This window comes from Lithobates pipiens, unplaced genomic scaffold (genome assembly GCF_037356315.1).
Source record: "Lithobates pipiens isolate NorthernLeopardFrog02 unplaced genomic scaffold, aLitPip1_a1.2 Scaffold_3, whole genome shotgun sequence".
Classification (NCBI taxonomy): Eukaryota; Metazoa; Chordata; class Amphibia; order Anura; family Ranidae; genus Lithobates; species Lithobates pipiens.
Window position 1 is genome coordinate 15,504,328 of NW_027507790.1, and position 14,607 is coordinate 15,518,934.

General features: G+C 41.7%; 1 protein-coding gene across 1 annotated transcript in view; it reads right to left on the reverse strand.

Moving 5' to 3' along the window:
- Positions 1 to 14,607, reverse strand: part of UBE3B (ubiquitin protein ligase E3B) — an 87,553-nt gene that overhangs the window by 46,431 nt on the left and 26,515 nt on the right. The window contains exons 7-12 of the mRNA XM_077461316.1: positions 12,331 to 12,435; positions 12,116 to 12,212; positions 9,491 to 9,576; positions 4,634 to 4,716; positions 3,268 to 3,373; positions 3,065 to 3,185 (exon numbers count right to left, since the gene is read on the reverse strand). Of these exons, the coding sequence (XP_077317442.1) occupies positions 3,065 to 3,185; positions 3,268 to 3,373; positions 4,634 to 4,716; positions 9,491 to 9,576; positions 12,116 to 12,212; positions 12,331 to 12,435 (598 nt within the window). The remainder of the gene's footprint in view (positions 1 to 3,064; positions 3,186 to 3,267; positions 3,374 to 4,633; positions 4,717 to 9,490; positions 9,577 to 12,115; positions 12,213 to 12,330; positions 12,436 to 14,607) is intronic.

Consider the following 14,607-nt stretch of genomic DNA (forward strand, 5'->3'; position numbering starts at 1 on the left):
GTCCAAATTGGGCTCAATTAGCCATTTTCCCTCCCAGTGTCACTTGTGACTTATTAGTGTTACAAGGTCTCAGGTGTGAATGGGGAGCAGGTGTGTTAAATTTGGTGTTATCGCTCTCACTCTCTTATACTGGTCACTGGAAGTTCAACATGCCACCTCATGGCAAAGAACTCTCTGAAGATCTGTAAAAAAAAAAAATTGTTGCTCTACATATGGATTGCCTAGGTTTTAAGAAGATTGCCAAGACCCTGCAACTGAGCTGCAGCATGGTGGCCAAGACCATACAACGGTTTACTAGGACAGGTTCCACTCAGAACAGGCCTCGCCATGGTCGACCAAAGAAGTTGAGTGCACGTGCTCAGCATCATATCCAGAGGTTGTCTTTGGGAAATATATGTACGAGTGCTGCCAGTACTGCTGCAGAGGCTGAAGGGGTGGGAGGTCAGCCTGTCAGGGCTCAGACCATACACCGCACACTGCATCACATGGATCTGTAAGAATGTCGTCCCAGAAGGAAGCCTCTTCTAAAGATGATGCAAGAAAGAAAGTCTGCAAACAGTTTGCGTAAGGCAAGCAGACTAAGGACATGGATTACTGGAACCATGTCCTTTGGTCTGATGAGACCAAGATAACCTTATTTGGTTCAGATGGTGTCAAGCATGTGTCGTGGCAACCAGGTCAGGGGTCCAAAGAAAAGTGTGTCTTGCCTACAGCCAAGCATGGTGGTGGGAGTGTCATGGTCTGGGGCTGTATGAGTGCTGCCGGCACTAGGGAGCTACAGTTGATTGAGGGAGCCATGAATGCATGTACTGTGACATACTGAAGCAGAGCATGATCCCCTCCCTTTGGAGACTGGGCAGCAGGGCAGTATTCCAACATAATAATGACCCCAAACACACAACCAAGATGACAACTACCTTGCTAAAGAAGTTGAGGGTAAAGGTGATGGACTGGCCAAGCATGTCTCCAGACCTAAACCCTATTGGACATCTGTGGGGCATCCTCAAATGGAAGGTAGAGGAGAGCCAGGTCCGTGATGTCATCATGGAGGAGTGGAAGAGGACTCCAGTGTCAACCTGTAAAGCTCTGGTGAACGCCTGCCCAAGAGAGTTAAGGCACTGCTGTAAAATAATGGAGTTCACAAAAAATATTAACCCTTTGGGCCCAATTTTGGCATTTTCATTTAGGGGTGTACTCACTTTTGTTGCCAGCGGTTTAGACATTAATGGTTGTGTGTTGAGTTATTTTGAGGGGACAGCAAATTTACACGGTTATACAAGCTGTACACTCACTAATTTACATTGTAGCAAAGTGTAATTTCTTCAGTGTTGTCACATTAAAAGATAGAATAAAATATTTACAAAAATGTGAGGGGTGTACTCACTTTTGTGAGATACTGTATAAGAAAAGAGCACTAAGTGGTCCAATAATAGGTATAGAAGGAGTAGGAGTGAGAGGGGATAGCATAGTGTACTGAAGAGAGTCTCAGATGAACAGTAGCATATGAGTGATGCAATCACAGTAGGTCCAAATGGCCATTATATGAGCAGGAGGGAGTTGAATGTTACTGCATGCCATTGGTCCAGAAATAAAAGCAGGTTAAGGGAGCATGAAAAAGGTAATGATGGGATGCAAATGACTGAGACACACAATAGACAAAGGCTGCTTTTGACCCAAAGACAAATGAGCTGACAACACCGTGGTGGATTTGGAGATTATGATTATAAGGGCTGGAGAATAAAATAGTAAAATGAAGGAAGATGTTTCAGAATCGTAGGACATGAGACTGTAGAATGTAACCCAGCACAGGACCACACAGGGATAGACATAATAGAAAACATGGGGAAACACACAGAGTTGCTTCTGACCTGTAGACAATTTAGCCGACGACAGCTAAATTGAAGCTTATGCTATGGGGGCTGGAGAAAGATATGGGAACTGAAAAAAATATGTCAGAAGCATAGGCTATACAACTGGAGTCAAACATAGGACTTTTTGAGGAAGCGACCTGACCTCCCTAAATTTAATCTGCAGGTTAGAAAGCAAACATTTGAGGTTAATGTTTAATGGTTTTGCTGCGACCGATGTCAGCAGAGGCATGAGGAGTTACACTAATGGCTACTGTGAACAGTGTGTATATTTTCAGCAGCTGGGCCAACGGACCCCTGAAATATGCCTCCCCCCCCAGCATGACTCCCCAGGCTCCACTATCCCTGCTCTTCCAGGACCAGCATGGCGTGTGCCACTGGGTAGCTGGGCAAGGGGGGAGACCAGGGAACATCTAGCTAGAATAAACTCAAAAGTGGCATGTATTATTAAAAAGTCTAAAAAATTTGTTGCAACCAAGTACATAAACAACTCCCTTCCACTCATAAATATGAATGCAAATACATGCAGTGTGGGCACCTACATGTGAAAACGCAAATTGCACTACACATGTTACATATTGCCATGCATGCCAGACTGAAAGCAATAATTCTAGGGCCATTATCCATGGTTAATGCTAAGTTGATGACCTGTAGGAGCGTTTAAAGCGTTGCCCATGTGCAATATTAGGTACCAGAGATCGTCACTGTTGACATGCTGGACATTTACTTGTTTTAAGCTCATCTTTTACATTTTACCAAATAATGGGTAATGCATTGCATTTGTGTGCACTAAAAATAACTGTGTAGTGTATTTTAATAGAAAGAAAAATAGAAGACCGCAAGGCTGCAAAGCTTCAATGAACACAAAAAGGCACCCATGATCTGATGGGAGAAAAGGCCACAGATAAGACCACAATTAAGTTACAGTGAGCTGGCATGGAGATCTAAAAACAGAATATGGAGAAGAAAGGAGTGCTAAGGGAATGGATATATTGCCATTAACATGTGGGAGAAGTGATAACACTGGAGGAAAGCACACAGCATAGAGCACAGTAGCAGGTGGAGGATGGACCACAGATTTGGAGTGTGGAAAAGTCACAGTGAAAGTGACAAGGAGAGAACTGACCAACAAAAAAATAGTAGGAGGTAGTGCATGCTGCCCAAGTGAAAAGTGACACATGTCAAATGACCATTACCTAGCAAGCACAGAGTGTGGCTTCCTTCCAGACAGACACATACATCTCTGCATTGTTCTTCCCGACTCAGAAACAAAATGAATTTATGAAAAAGTCCATTAGATTCTATTACAGCCATCCGCTATAGTGAAAAACAAAGTAACGAAAGTAAATATCACTTTATTTTATCATTTATATTTTTCCTGTATGTTAGTAGGACTTACATCTGGAGTGAGGATAGAGAGGTGCGCAATCAGAGCTGGAACTGACATTATGTGGATCAGGAATGAGCGGAGAAGATTGTCAGAAAACTGAGCAACCACTACAGGACTAGAAAAGATTAAAGATAAATATGTTACTATAACAATTGAAGGAGAAATTTGGCGTTGCAATAAAATAAATAAAAACACACACACTCACCTCCACACATCAAAGCTGCAGCTCTACCTTATTAGCTCTGAGACTGAGAACTGAGAGATCACATGACCGTTGATTGCTCAGTTTACTCAGAGCAGAGAGCAGCGACTGTCAGTCACTGCACTCCTCTCTGCTCCTCCAGTGCTCACTGGAGTGCCAGGCTGGAGAGAGGAGCCAGCTGTCAATCAGGCAACTGGATGGATCCCTGCAAAATGGTTCTTTCCAGAGCCTGGAGTGACTCCGCCACATCAGGCTATAGCTGCTGTCATCTGATTCTGGGTCAGAGGAGAGCAAAATTAAGTGCAGTAGTGTGACCCACAAGATAAATATGGCCAAAAAAATGTAGGATACATATAGTAGATAGACAGGCAGATAGATAATAAGACTGGAATATAATGTCAACATTAGCCTTGTTTATATCTTATTATTGCTGCATGTTCTGATCAAAGAAAAATTTTCCAACAAGCCATGACTAAGGAACGGCATAAATGGATTGAAATTCAGCCAGTAGCTGCTGAACCAGCTGAATTTCAATCCATCTATGGAAAGCTTTAGATTAATGGACTTACCAAGTTCTTGCCCCAGAGGCAAAGTGCTGCACGAATAGCTGAACAAAATTCATGTTTCATATTATTACTATCACATCAACTTAATACCTTCTAGGTTACCTTTTAAATATAAAAGAATCTTGCCCTCTCCTAAAATTAAATGATCAATAGATTTGTCAGGGCTGACAATGTTGTGTAAATACAATCGAAAGACAGGTGTAGGAAATGGACTGTACAGTGTCCATACAACTGAAGACCATGGGGATGGGGGTTATTAAACTGTGTATATTACAACTTACCTGTTGATCCACTCAGTAGGTTGGCTGCAATTCAACGTGGAATTTTATTTCAAAATCTGCAGCCAACTCTTTGTCTCTCTCTGGGTGTGTAAGTCAATCGCTTGCATGATGCCAATGCAAAGAGCCCTAGCTGCTGGTTCTAAGTAGCATTTAAAAACTCCACAAACTCTACATTCTTAGTTTTCAGAGTAAAAAATAGTGCTAGAATTGTTTCAAAGTTAAACTGTGTCAATATATTGTAGAAGTTACCACAGGTACGAATAAATGTCTACAGTTTCACCTCCGGTAAACAGTTGACAAAAACACAAGAAACACATTAATCTTACCGCAATGCTAGGGAAAATAAGGCGGTTAAAGTGGCTTTGGAGAGAGATGGGCGTGATCGTGCCAGGCCATTAGTGAGAAGGATCTGAAAGGAATAATCCATACATCATTTTGTTTACTACACTACTGTTTCAATTACCTACAATGGCTTACATTTGCAATCAAATGGAAATAAATATTATGCCTTTGAATTTCAATGATTAGCTCAAAGCTGAGCTCCAGCTTTACCGTCAGCCTTGCACAGGTTTGCAGGCTCCTTTTCTGTGTTGAAAATGCTTAGCCTGATTTCAATGCACACTGAGTTTCTTACAGCCCTTTCCCAAACCTGCCCGACTGTCTTTGGCCCTTTTTATTAATTGGATTTTAGTTTTGAACATGAGGATTTAGCATAACACGGCTGTCCCTGGCCCACCCCTTTAACTGGATTTTAATTTCAAACATGGGGATTCAGCGTCACATGTAGACCTTACCTAAGACAGTGTTTATAAAATGCAGTCTGTCGAGGAACACTCCAGACTTGCACCCACCCATCAATGAATATTACTCAGGAGTCAGCCCACTTCTTCTATCAGGGCTGAGAGCTCTTAAAAGGACAACTAAGGTTTTGGCTCTTTCCACAAACCATAACCTGCCTGGATTGCATAGAGAAAAAAAAAGCGATGACGTTGTTGGGTCTAAAATAAAATGTGTAATACAAAAAGGTCAAGTTTTTATTTAAAAATGTAATAAGCATGGTGATAAAGGGGGAGGTAGGACCCAGGGAAGAAGAAATATAAGCAGATTAAACATCATCTTTTAATAGAATGAACATATTCAGGCCCCGTTGGATAGCAAACCTAAAGCCTATATTTACCTAAAACAAAAAAAAAAATCAGTACAAGGGACGTTACTTACCTTACCTACAGTGATATGTGTCGCTTGCAATTCTGCATCCTCCTTTGGCTGAAATCTTCGTCCTCCAATGCCTCCACTGCACCGCAAGATTATGGCGGTTAAGAGAAAGGGGCTGTGACCGGCCCTCAAAACTGCCCAACTATGCCTGCCCTTTCTGCCCAGTTGCTCAATTCATAAAAATCTTTACTACAGCTTCTATGAATGAAACAGGATCTGTAACTAAAGGGGGCAGATCTGTCATTCATCTGCCCATCCTCCATGTATAGATTACGTTCAAGGAGGATACAGCAGCATAAGGGAAACATCTCACTGAAAGTAAAAGATGTCCCTTGCGCTGATTTGATTCTTTTTGGTAAATGTAGACTTTATTAAAAGGTGGCAAAATATTAAAGGCATGGAATAGCGGGGTCAGGGTAGTATAATAATGTACTTTATTAAATATGATCAGATTAAGGTTTTAATTGCTTCTAGTTACTCTTCACTTCTGGAAGCTAAACAGAAGGGTGTTTATGTAGGTGACATGTTTGGTAGGAAGAATTATTCAATACAGAACTGTATGGTCAAAATTTAAAATCATCATATTCCGATCCACATTTAATTTCAATTATTTCCAGCCTACTCTTATTATTCTGATAGATCTTGAAGTTTACAACTTTGTGAAGAATTCCACACATTTACTTCCTTGAATTCTGTGAGCCACAATCACTATGGCCTGTGAATATGTGCTGCTGTTCCACGTAATTCACAAAGTCTGCCTCCTGAACTGCAGAAGGTGCTGAGAGTAGGCAACAGAGCCAGTAAAGGAATCATAGTCTGCAGGTAGCAAAGTATCATGGGTTATTAAGTCCTTAGAATTTGAAAATAAATCAAAGGATGGAGCAGAGAAGAAGCTGCAAAACACCCAGGAAAATCATCCCCTCGCCCCCAAGTAAAACCAGAAAGGGTTTCTTGCAAGATAAGGCCACCAATTCTGACACAGTTTGCAGGTAATGGCCACAGGCAACATCAGCTTGTGGGGCAGAGTAGAGAGAATGTCTCTAAATGGGTTCAATCAACAATTTCTGAAGTGCAGAGAAAAACAGATTTTTATCTCATTGAGTCAAAAATGAACAGACAGGAGGAGCTACATAGAAGACCCCCTGAAATCACAGACTCAGAAATGCCCCTGTTCCTCAGATTCTGGGCTTTAAAAGACATGCCATTAAAGCCAGCGGCCATAAAGCAAAATGGCAAATTGGTCACTGGGAAAGAAGATCTTAATAATCTGGTGGTACCCATGGAGCGTCATGATACTACATCTGCATGGGCCAGTTCAGTGCAATGAGAATCACTACAAAACCTCCCTCTCAATCCTGCAAAGCAGATGAGGAATACATTTCAGGAGAAAGGCATAAATCAAGATGTACTGATTCCACAAAGCCACCAAAGCACTCTGCTTCAGCTAAAGGATCCCTACATCTAAAGACAAACCTTTTCAGTTTGCTGTTCAACCTGAAAGTCAGGACGCTTTCCCTTCAACTGAGGTCCTAGGAACATCTCCTGGGTCCAGGCATTGCCAGCTGTTGAAATTTGTCTGGCAATTGTCTACGTCTGGAATGTACTGAGCTACCAAGGCTGAAATGTGATGTTGCTTCACTGACTCCACAGCTAGATTCCTAAGCCACCGCGGCCGAGACAATGTGGGCCTTAGCAACAAATAAACCAGTCTTTCCAGTGACTTTATCAGCTTATCCCACATAATGTTCTGATGCAAAGATCTGAAGTGAAACAGTGCAAATAGAACTTTTTTGAAGGTGGCTACCACTAGTCTTGGAACTTTCATGCAAAAGCAGAGAATTGGACGATTCCTACACTGGAGAGTTTTAATTTGAGCCTGTAACAGAGTAGGAGGCAGGGAGCAAACTCCGATTTGTAGCCCTGGAATACCAGCTCCTGCACTCAAGTGTCCGAGATACTGCCCAAACAACCGCAAAGGTTAAACAAAAAAAACTCTGGAAAGTGGGTGCACACCTTCATGCTGAGGAAGGCTTGTATGAAGATTTGGCAAAATTTGAAAGACCTTGTGGGTGGACTGGGAGCCAAGCTTGGGAGGTCCAGATGTGGAGGTTGATGAAGTGAAGAACAGGAAAGGGATATTTCTTAACATTCAGAAAAGGAGAAGACTTTGCACTCTATTCCTTAGACTTCTTTCAGTGAAGCAGGTGGGTGCTCTTGCCACCAGAAGCATCATTGATAATATTATTAAGAGCCAGTCTGAAGGGACATTGTCCCTCAAAAGCCATGCATATCAGAGGTTTTTTACACAAGGTTTGTACAGTCCAGCACTTTAGCCAAACATGAAACACATGCAGAAAATGAAGTGAGAGGCTTCCTGCAAATTGTCACAACTAAACTTTAACACTACAGATATCTGCTCAGTAAGCCAGGGTTCAACTGCAGCAGTTTTTGAAAACAGGCGCATGCTTTACTGGAATACTGAAATAGGAAGAGTCTTGTTAAGGCAGGACAAATAACATGGCTGAATCCACAGTGGGAATGGCCAACTTCCGTATGAAATTCTCACTAGATACAAGGCTTAATAAGTACTTGGAAACTTATTAAGCAAATAGCTTATCGGGATGCATTCACTCTCCAAATAGTCCAAATACATGGAAAAGCAAGGTGCAAAGGGAAAGTCTTTACAGCCTTAAGAGTTTTAAATGACCCCAGGCTGGAGATAGCATTGGTGGAAACAACAGGCCGATCCTTTATAGTTTCAGAGTGGTGCACACTGTATTCATTGAGAGCCAGAAAGGTCTACTTTAACTTGGGAGTAATTGCAGTAGACCGAGTCCTCACAGGTAATCTGATCAGTCAAGGACTCAGAATCAGACAGTCTGCGCAGCTGATGGCATGAAAGGTGTTAAGGAGTCAGGTAATTTAGATAGAAAATCTGCAGGAGAGGGCACACTTGCAGCCTGTGCGATCAGTCAGCAAAAAACATGGTTATTTGGCTATAAAAGGTTAACATAACGGTGTTAAACACCTCAGACATACCTAATTAGGCTAAAAAGGAGACAGAGGATGGAATAGACTTCAAAAGCAGAAGGCAATAGGACTCCAGGCTGTAGACTTTGGCACTGTCAGTAGGTACACTACAAGCAGTCCTGGAGCCTTTGGTAGAAAGTGAGCTGGGGGCCACCCGATACAGCGGGACTGTTGCCCCACTTCTCATATCTAGAATTGCAAATTTTGTGAAACCCAAATTCACCAGATAGATACAATCAAAAAGACAAAGTTCCAGCAGTCCTAATGAAAAAAAAACAAAAAAAATAAAAACTGAAGAACAAAAAAAAGTGCTAGCAAAAAAGTTGTAGTAGGAAAGGGGTATCCTGGGCTGGCCTACAGTTTGCCAGTGTCCAATCCTGCTCATGGGCTATTATATCCCAACAGTTTAAGATTCTCTGTGTCCCTTAATGGGCGAATCACATTTTCTTAAAAACACAAAAGACTGATTTCAGAAAGCTAACACACCACAGTAAGGATATTACTTTTAAAAATAAAGGTTTTCAGCCAAATGTGATTTAAAAATTAATGTCATAGGCTATCAAAATTCAAAGTCTATGATACATCTTAAGGAATAATAAAGAGATGCCTGCTAGGTCTACAGCTAGTTTGGAGCTGCAAAAGTTAACAAATTTCCTCTTAGCCATACTTCCAAGGCGCTGGTTGATAAGTCCCAATTTATCCAGGAGAAAAATATCGTAGATCTATGCTGATCAAAGTCATTTCAGGGCCAATTCATCAGTCAGTACTGTTTACAGATTCTCATCTGCTCTTACGGGTTCTCTTCTAGCAGTACATGTTATTCAGGGGGGTAGTTCCAATTCTTACAGGAAATCCATAATAACAGCTACAGATTTAGCAAACAGAGGTGCATAATTTTATGCAGTTGAAAAACGCTAGTCTATACTGTGGTTAAGTACCTGTAACACTGAGTAAAAGCCTTTCTGGTTGAGATGACCCATTATGTTTGCACAGATATGGTTCATTGCTGGTCTCAAGCTTTCCCCTGAAATAAATACAGATTGATTACAACTGCTAAAAAAAATAAAAAATAAAATGCAATAACATGCTAGCTTACGCTATGCATTTACACTGCAAGGCAAAAACAGAGCTGTTCGCAATTATGCAAGCCAGATCACACCCTAAGGTGGGAGATCATCCAGACATTTAGCATTGTTTGATTATTATTTTTATGTCTAAACAATATGTACAAATCTGAGTTTTCTTAGCCACTGATATCATTTTAATATATGGAAATGTGAATCTTGCAGCTAAACAGAATATTCTGCTAAGTAGATTAAGCACTCTGAGCCTTGGCTGGACTGACCAAGATATATTACAGTACCACTATAGCCTGTAAAGATGCCACTATGTGGACCACAACTATATACAAACTTTGAGATGAGAGGGTTCATAGTAATTCTGGCTGCTCTCAGGTATTTCTACGTGAGGATTTCAAACAGGCAGGCAATAGTGGTCACAGCTTTCACCTCTGATGCACATTTTATCTACAGGGTCCATCCTTTACCTCCATGGCTCACTTAGGCCATAACATAACTTTTTACAGGGAATGTAATTACTATGTTCAAGACTAAAGCATATAGTTTTTCATACGTATATGAATATTTTACATTTACCACTTGTAGCCAGTACCTTTTGGCTAAGATCAAGTGTAGTATCTGTTCTTATCTAATAGTTGCCAGAGGAGGCGCTGACATCACTCCCGAGGTGTGGGGAGGGCAGATGCAAATCCAATGGTGTCATTGCACCTGGAAGAGCGGTTTCGGTAGGGGTCAGCGTCTGGGCATCCATGCTTGTGTTAGCGGGGCCTGAGTCTGAGCCGTCCGGAAGGGTGCTCCTGGTGAGGATGGGTGCTGCATGCAGTCTGACCCCAGGTCGGGTCTCTGGCCCTTTGGCCTAGATTGGGGTAGCACTAGCTCCAGACAGTCTTTCAAGAGAGAACACCGGGTCCTCCTCTGCATGCAGGGGAGGAACTCTTATGCCGCGTACACACGAGCGGACTTTTCAACATCCAAAGTCCGAAGGACCGAGTCCGTCAGACTATCCGATCGTGTGTGGGCTGCAACGGACTTTTGATTCACCAAAGTCTGACGGACTTTAGAATATGGAACATGCTTCAAATTTTCCCGAAGGACCCAGTCCCCTTCGAAAACTCCGCTCGTGTGTATGCTACTCCGACGGACTAAAACCGACGCTAGGGCAGCTATTGGCTACTGGCTATGAACTTCCTTATTCGAGTCGGGTCGTACGTCATCACGTTCGAATCCGTCGGAGTTTAGTGTGATTGTGTGTGGCCAAGTCCGTTCGGCCGAAAAGTCTGTCAGAACTCCGTCGGAATTCCAGCAGAACTCCGACGGAACTCCTTTGGAAGTCTGTCGGACTTAAGTCCGCTCGTGTGTACGGGGCATTAGTATCTCTGAATGTAATTAGGTAGGAGTGATGGGAGCAGTGATTGAGCAGGCTCTCCCCGGGCTTCCTGAACTCCATGCCTTTTAACTGGAGTGGGGGCTGCTGTTGGTCAGGGCGGTCTTGAAAGCCTATCTAGTATGTGCCCCTGGAGTGGCAGTCCAGGGGTGCCATAAAATCACTGTGAGTGAGGGTCACTTTGAATTTGGGCACCAAGGTCACTGCACCATAACACGCTTTTTTTAGCACCTACCTCTTGGCCCGGGCCTTTTGGCTGGGACCAGCAGAATTTTTTATTCCTGGCTGGAGGGCCTGTTCATTGTTTTACCACCTTTTTCACTCTCGTTTTCACTTATTCCTCCCCCACTTCATTCAATTTATTCCTTTGTGTGTGTCACATTTTTTTATGTTGTGCACTGCACGTGTGACGAGTAGGGTCGCAGGTCCTCGGGCCTGTCCTGAAAGTCTGGGGAGGGGGTGGACATGGCCTTCTGGCTAAGTTTGCCCTCTCTCTCTTCTGGGATCTCCCTTCGGGGGAGCCCTACCTAGTACTTGGGTGGGTATGTTTCGTCAGACCTTCCAAAGAAAGGGGTCTGTCTGGTTTCAGCCAGATAGACCACATTTTAAGTACCCTTGTCCCTGTTAGGAGCCTCACGCCCCGGGGGATTCAGGGCAAGGCCCTCTGATTTCAGAGGGCTTGTGTACCCGTTGCACTTTTTTGTGTTTCACTCCTGTGTGCAAATTTTTTTGGCACCGGGTGAAGTTTTTGAATGTGTTTTGCATGCCACTGGCTTTCAATAAAAAAAAAAAAAAAAAAAACTTGTAGCCAGTATGTTGCAAGCATGGGGCAACATTTACCTAATTAGCAACTTGACTTGCACATATGTTGTGAATAGTTTGTGCTTTGAGTAGACCTGAAAACCAGGGGTACGCACTCCCCCTTCACTTACGCGCAGAGAGGGCACCTTCTGCATTAGTAAGCCATAGAGCTGGGCTTTTTTTTATATGAGATTATTACAGATTTAAGCCAAAAATAACTTGGTGTGTGATTAAGTATAGTATTTACCAGAGAATACCGAGTACTATATGTGGCAGTTTTGTTAAAAAAAGAAACACACCTTTTCCTCTAAATATCTTCCAGGTAGAAGTGTCTGTGAAGTTGACAAGCATGGTGAGGTAGACAGTGATCAGCTTGGAGTCCTGCAAGATGTCCGGCTGAGTGAAGATTAAGAAAACCATCATTATCCCATAGATAAATGCTCTCATATATCAAGAACTCCCTCCTGTAGCTTTGCAATGTATAAAAAATATATTTCAAAACAAGAAGACTCACTTTCAATGTCTTCAGAAATTCACAGCATATCCATAAAATATCTTTAATTTGTTTTATCCACAAAAGAGTAAGGTCTTTGGACAGTGCAAGAGACACAAACCACACCTGCAAGACAAATAATGGTAAAAAAGTAACTGTCTATACATCTCTTTAACATACAGTATTATATAATTTAATATTTAGATCTATTATTAAATAAAATGAAGAAAAACATATTGCTGCATATGAACTAAGTACATAACTGATAAATACAGCAAACATAATTTATAAAAACATAAAAAATTCTAGAAATATAAACAAGCATCAAATAATAATTATTAAATGTGCTGTACTCTGGCACTGTAAAATAAATGCTACAATTTTGATATATTTTTCATAAAAAAGTGTAAATAGTACCACTTTATGAAAAACAATATTTCTCTTCTAGTAATTCAAAATCAGAATGGTTTCTGTAAGGGGATCAATGTATTTCATTGTATGAATGCACAATGAAAGAACGCATTGTTCATTCTCATGTGTTTGTACATTTGGGGGGCATCTTAACAACAATGGCAACAATTTTGGCGTCATACTAACGGAGCGTAAAACAAAGCTTATACAGAAGTTTTTTGGTTTTTTTTTTTATGCCTGTAAAAGCACTCTATGTTAGTCTATGTGGCCACGCACACATAGGCGTTTACAGGAAAATTTTAAGATTGTGTTCAGACAGATAAAAACCACACCAAATGCACATTTTGATTGGAGTCTTTAAATAGAAAAACGTACGTCTAACTGTGCATAAACACACACATATGTGTGTAAATGTATTCCAATCATCACAGTAAATATTCTGCCCAGTAGAATGCATTTACACTCAAATCACATACGGGCATATAAGCATGTGTTTACACACATAGAGGTGTATATTCAGTTGTGCTCATAAGTTTACATACCCTGGCAGAATTTATGATTTCTTGGCAATTTTTCTGAGAATATGAATGATAACACAAAAACTTTTTCTTCAATCATGGTTAGTGTTTGGCTGCAGTCATTTATTATCAATCAACTGTGTTTACTCTTTTTAAATCATAACGCCAACAGAAACTACCCAAATTACCCTGATTAAAGTTTACACACCCTGGTGATTTTGGCCTGATAACATGCACACAAGGTGCCACTGTAATCCAGCCCAAATCGCATATTACTCACTGTTTAAAGAAACTTTAAAAATCTTGTTTCCAGGGGTTAGGCAGCACCATCTTAAGCATTGTTGAGTCCACAGTGGAGTGTATTTCTGCCCTTACATTGAGCACAATCCAACGTTTCTATGGCAACCCTGCTTCCCTGTTCATAGCCGACTTGTTTTATTTCGTAGTAATTACTTGTGCTGATTACCTAGTGTTTGCCTGCATGAGTCCTATCAGCTTCAGCTGATAAGACTGCAGTTATTTCTGTCCCATGCCCTGCTTTACACTGTATGTGGGGGTCACATGGTGTGTAGAAGGAAGCTCTGAGTGATTAGCAGCCTCCTGGGAGTTCAGTGGTGTGCCGTAGGAAGTCCTGATAACAGATAGATAAGACATAGAGAGTATACCGTAAATCAGGGGAGATCTGGGCATGCTCCGTGACTTCATTTTAAAGAACAAAAAGGGATTACAACAATACTGAGCAAGTAAGGAGATATCTACAAGCAGGGTTCATTAGGGTTTTTTATGCTGATTTACATGGAACAAAGTTGTGGGGGAGGGTCTACAACCACTTTAAAGGTAACCATCCTCTCCTGTGATCGGTTTGCTTGTAATTAGTGTGTGTGTATAAAAGGTCAACGAGTTTCTGGACTCCTGACAGACCCTTGCATCTTCCATCCAGTGCTGCACTGACGATTCTAAACTCCGAGTCATGGGGAAAGCAAAAGAATTGTCAAACGATCTGCAGGAAAAGGTAGTTGAACTGTATAAAACAGGAAAGGGATATAAAAAGATATCCAAGGAATTGAGAATGCCTATCAGCACTGTTCAAATTCTAATCAAGAAGTGGAAAATGAGGGGTTCTGTTGAAACCAAACCACCATGAGGTAGACCAAGCACAGAGTTCAGCCACAACTGCCAGGGAAATTGTTTGGGATGCAAAGAAAACCCCACAAAATAACTTCAGGTGAAATACAGGACTCTCTGAAAACTTGTAGTGTGGACTTTTCAAGATACACAATAAGGAGGCACTTGAAGAAATATGGGCTGCATGGTCGAGTCGCCAGAAGAAGGCCATTACTACGCAAATGCCACAAAGTATCCCACTTAC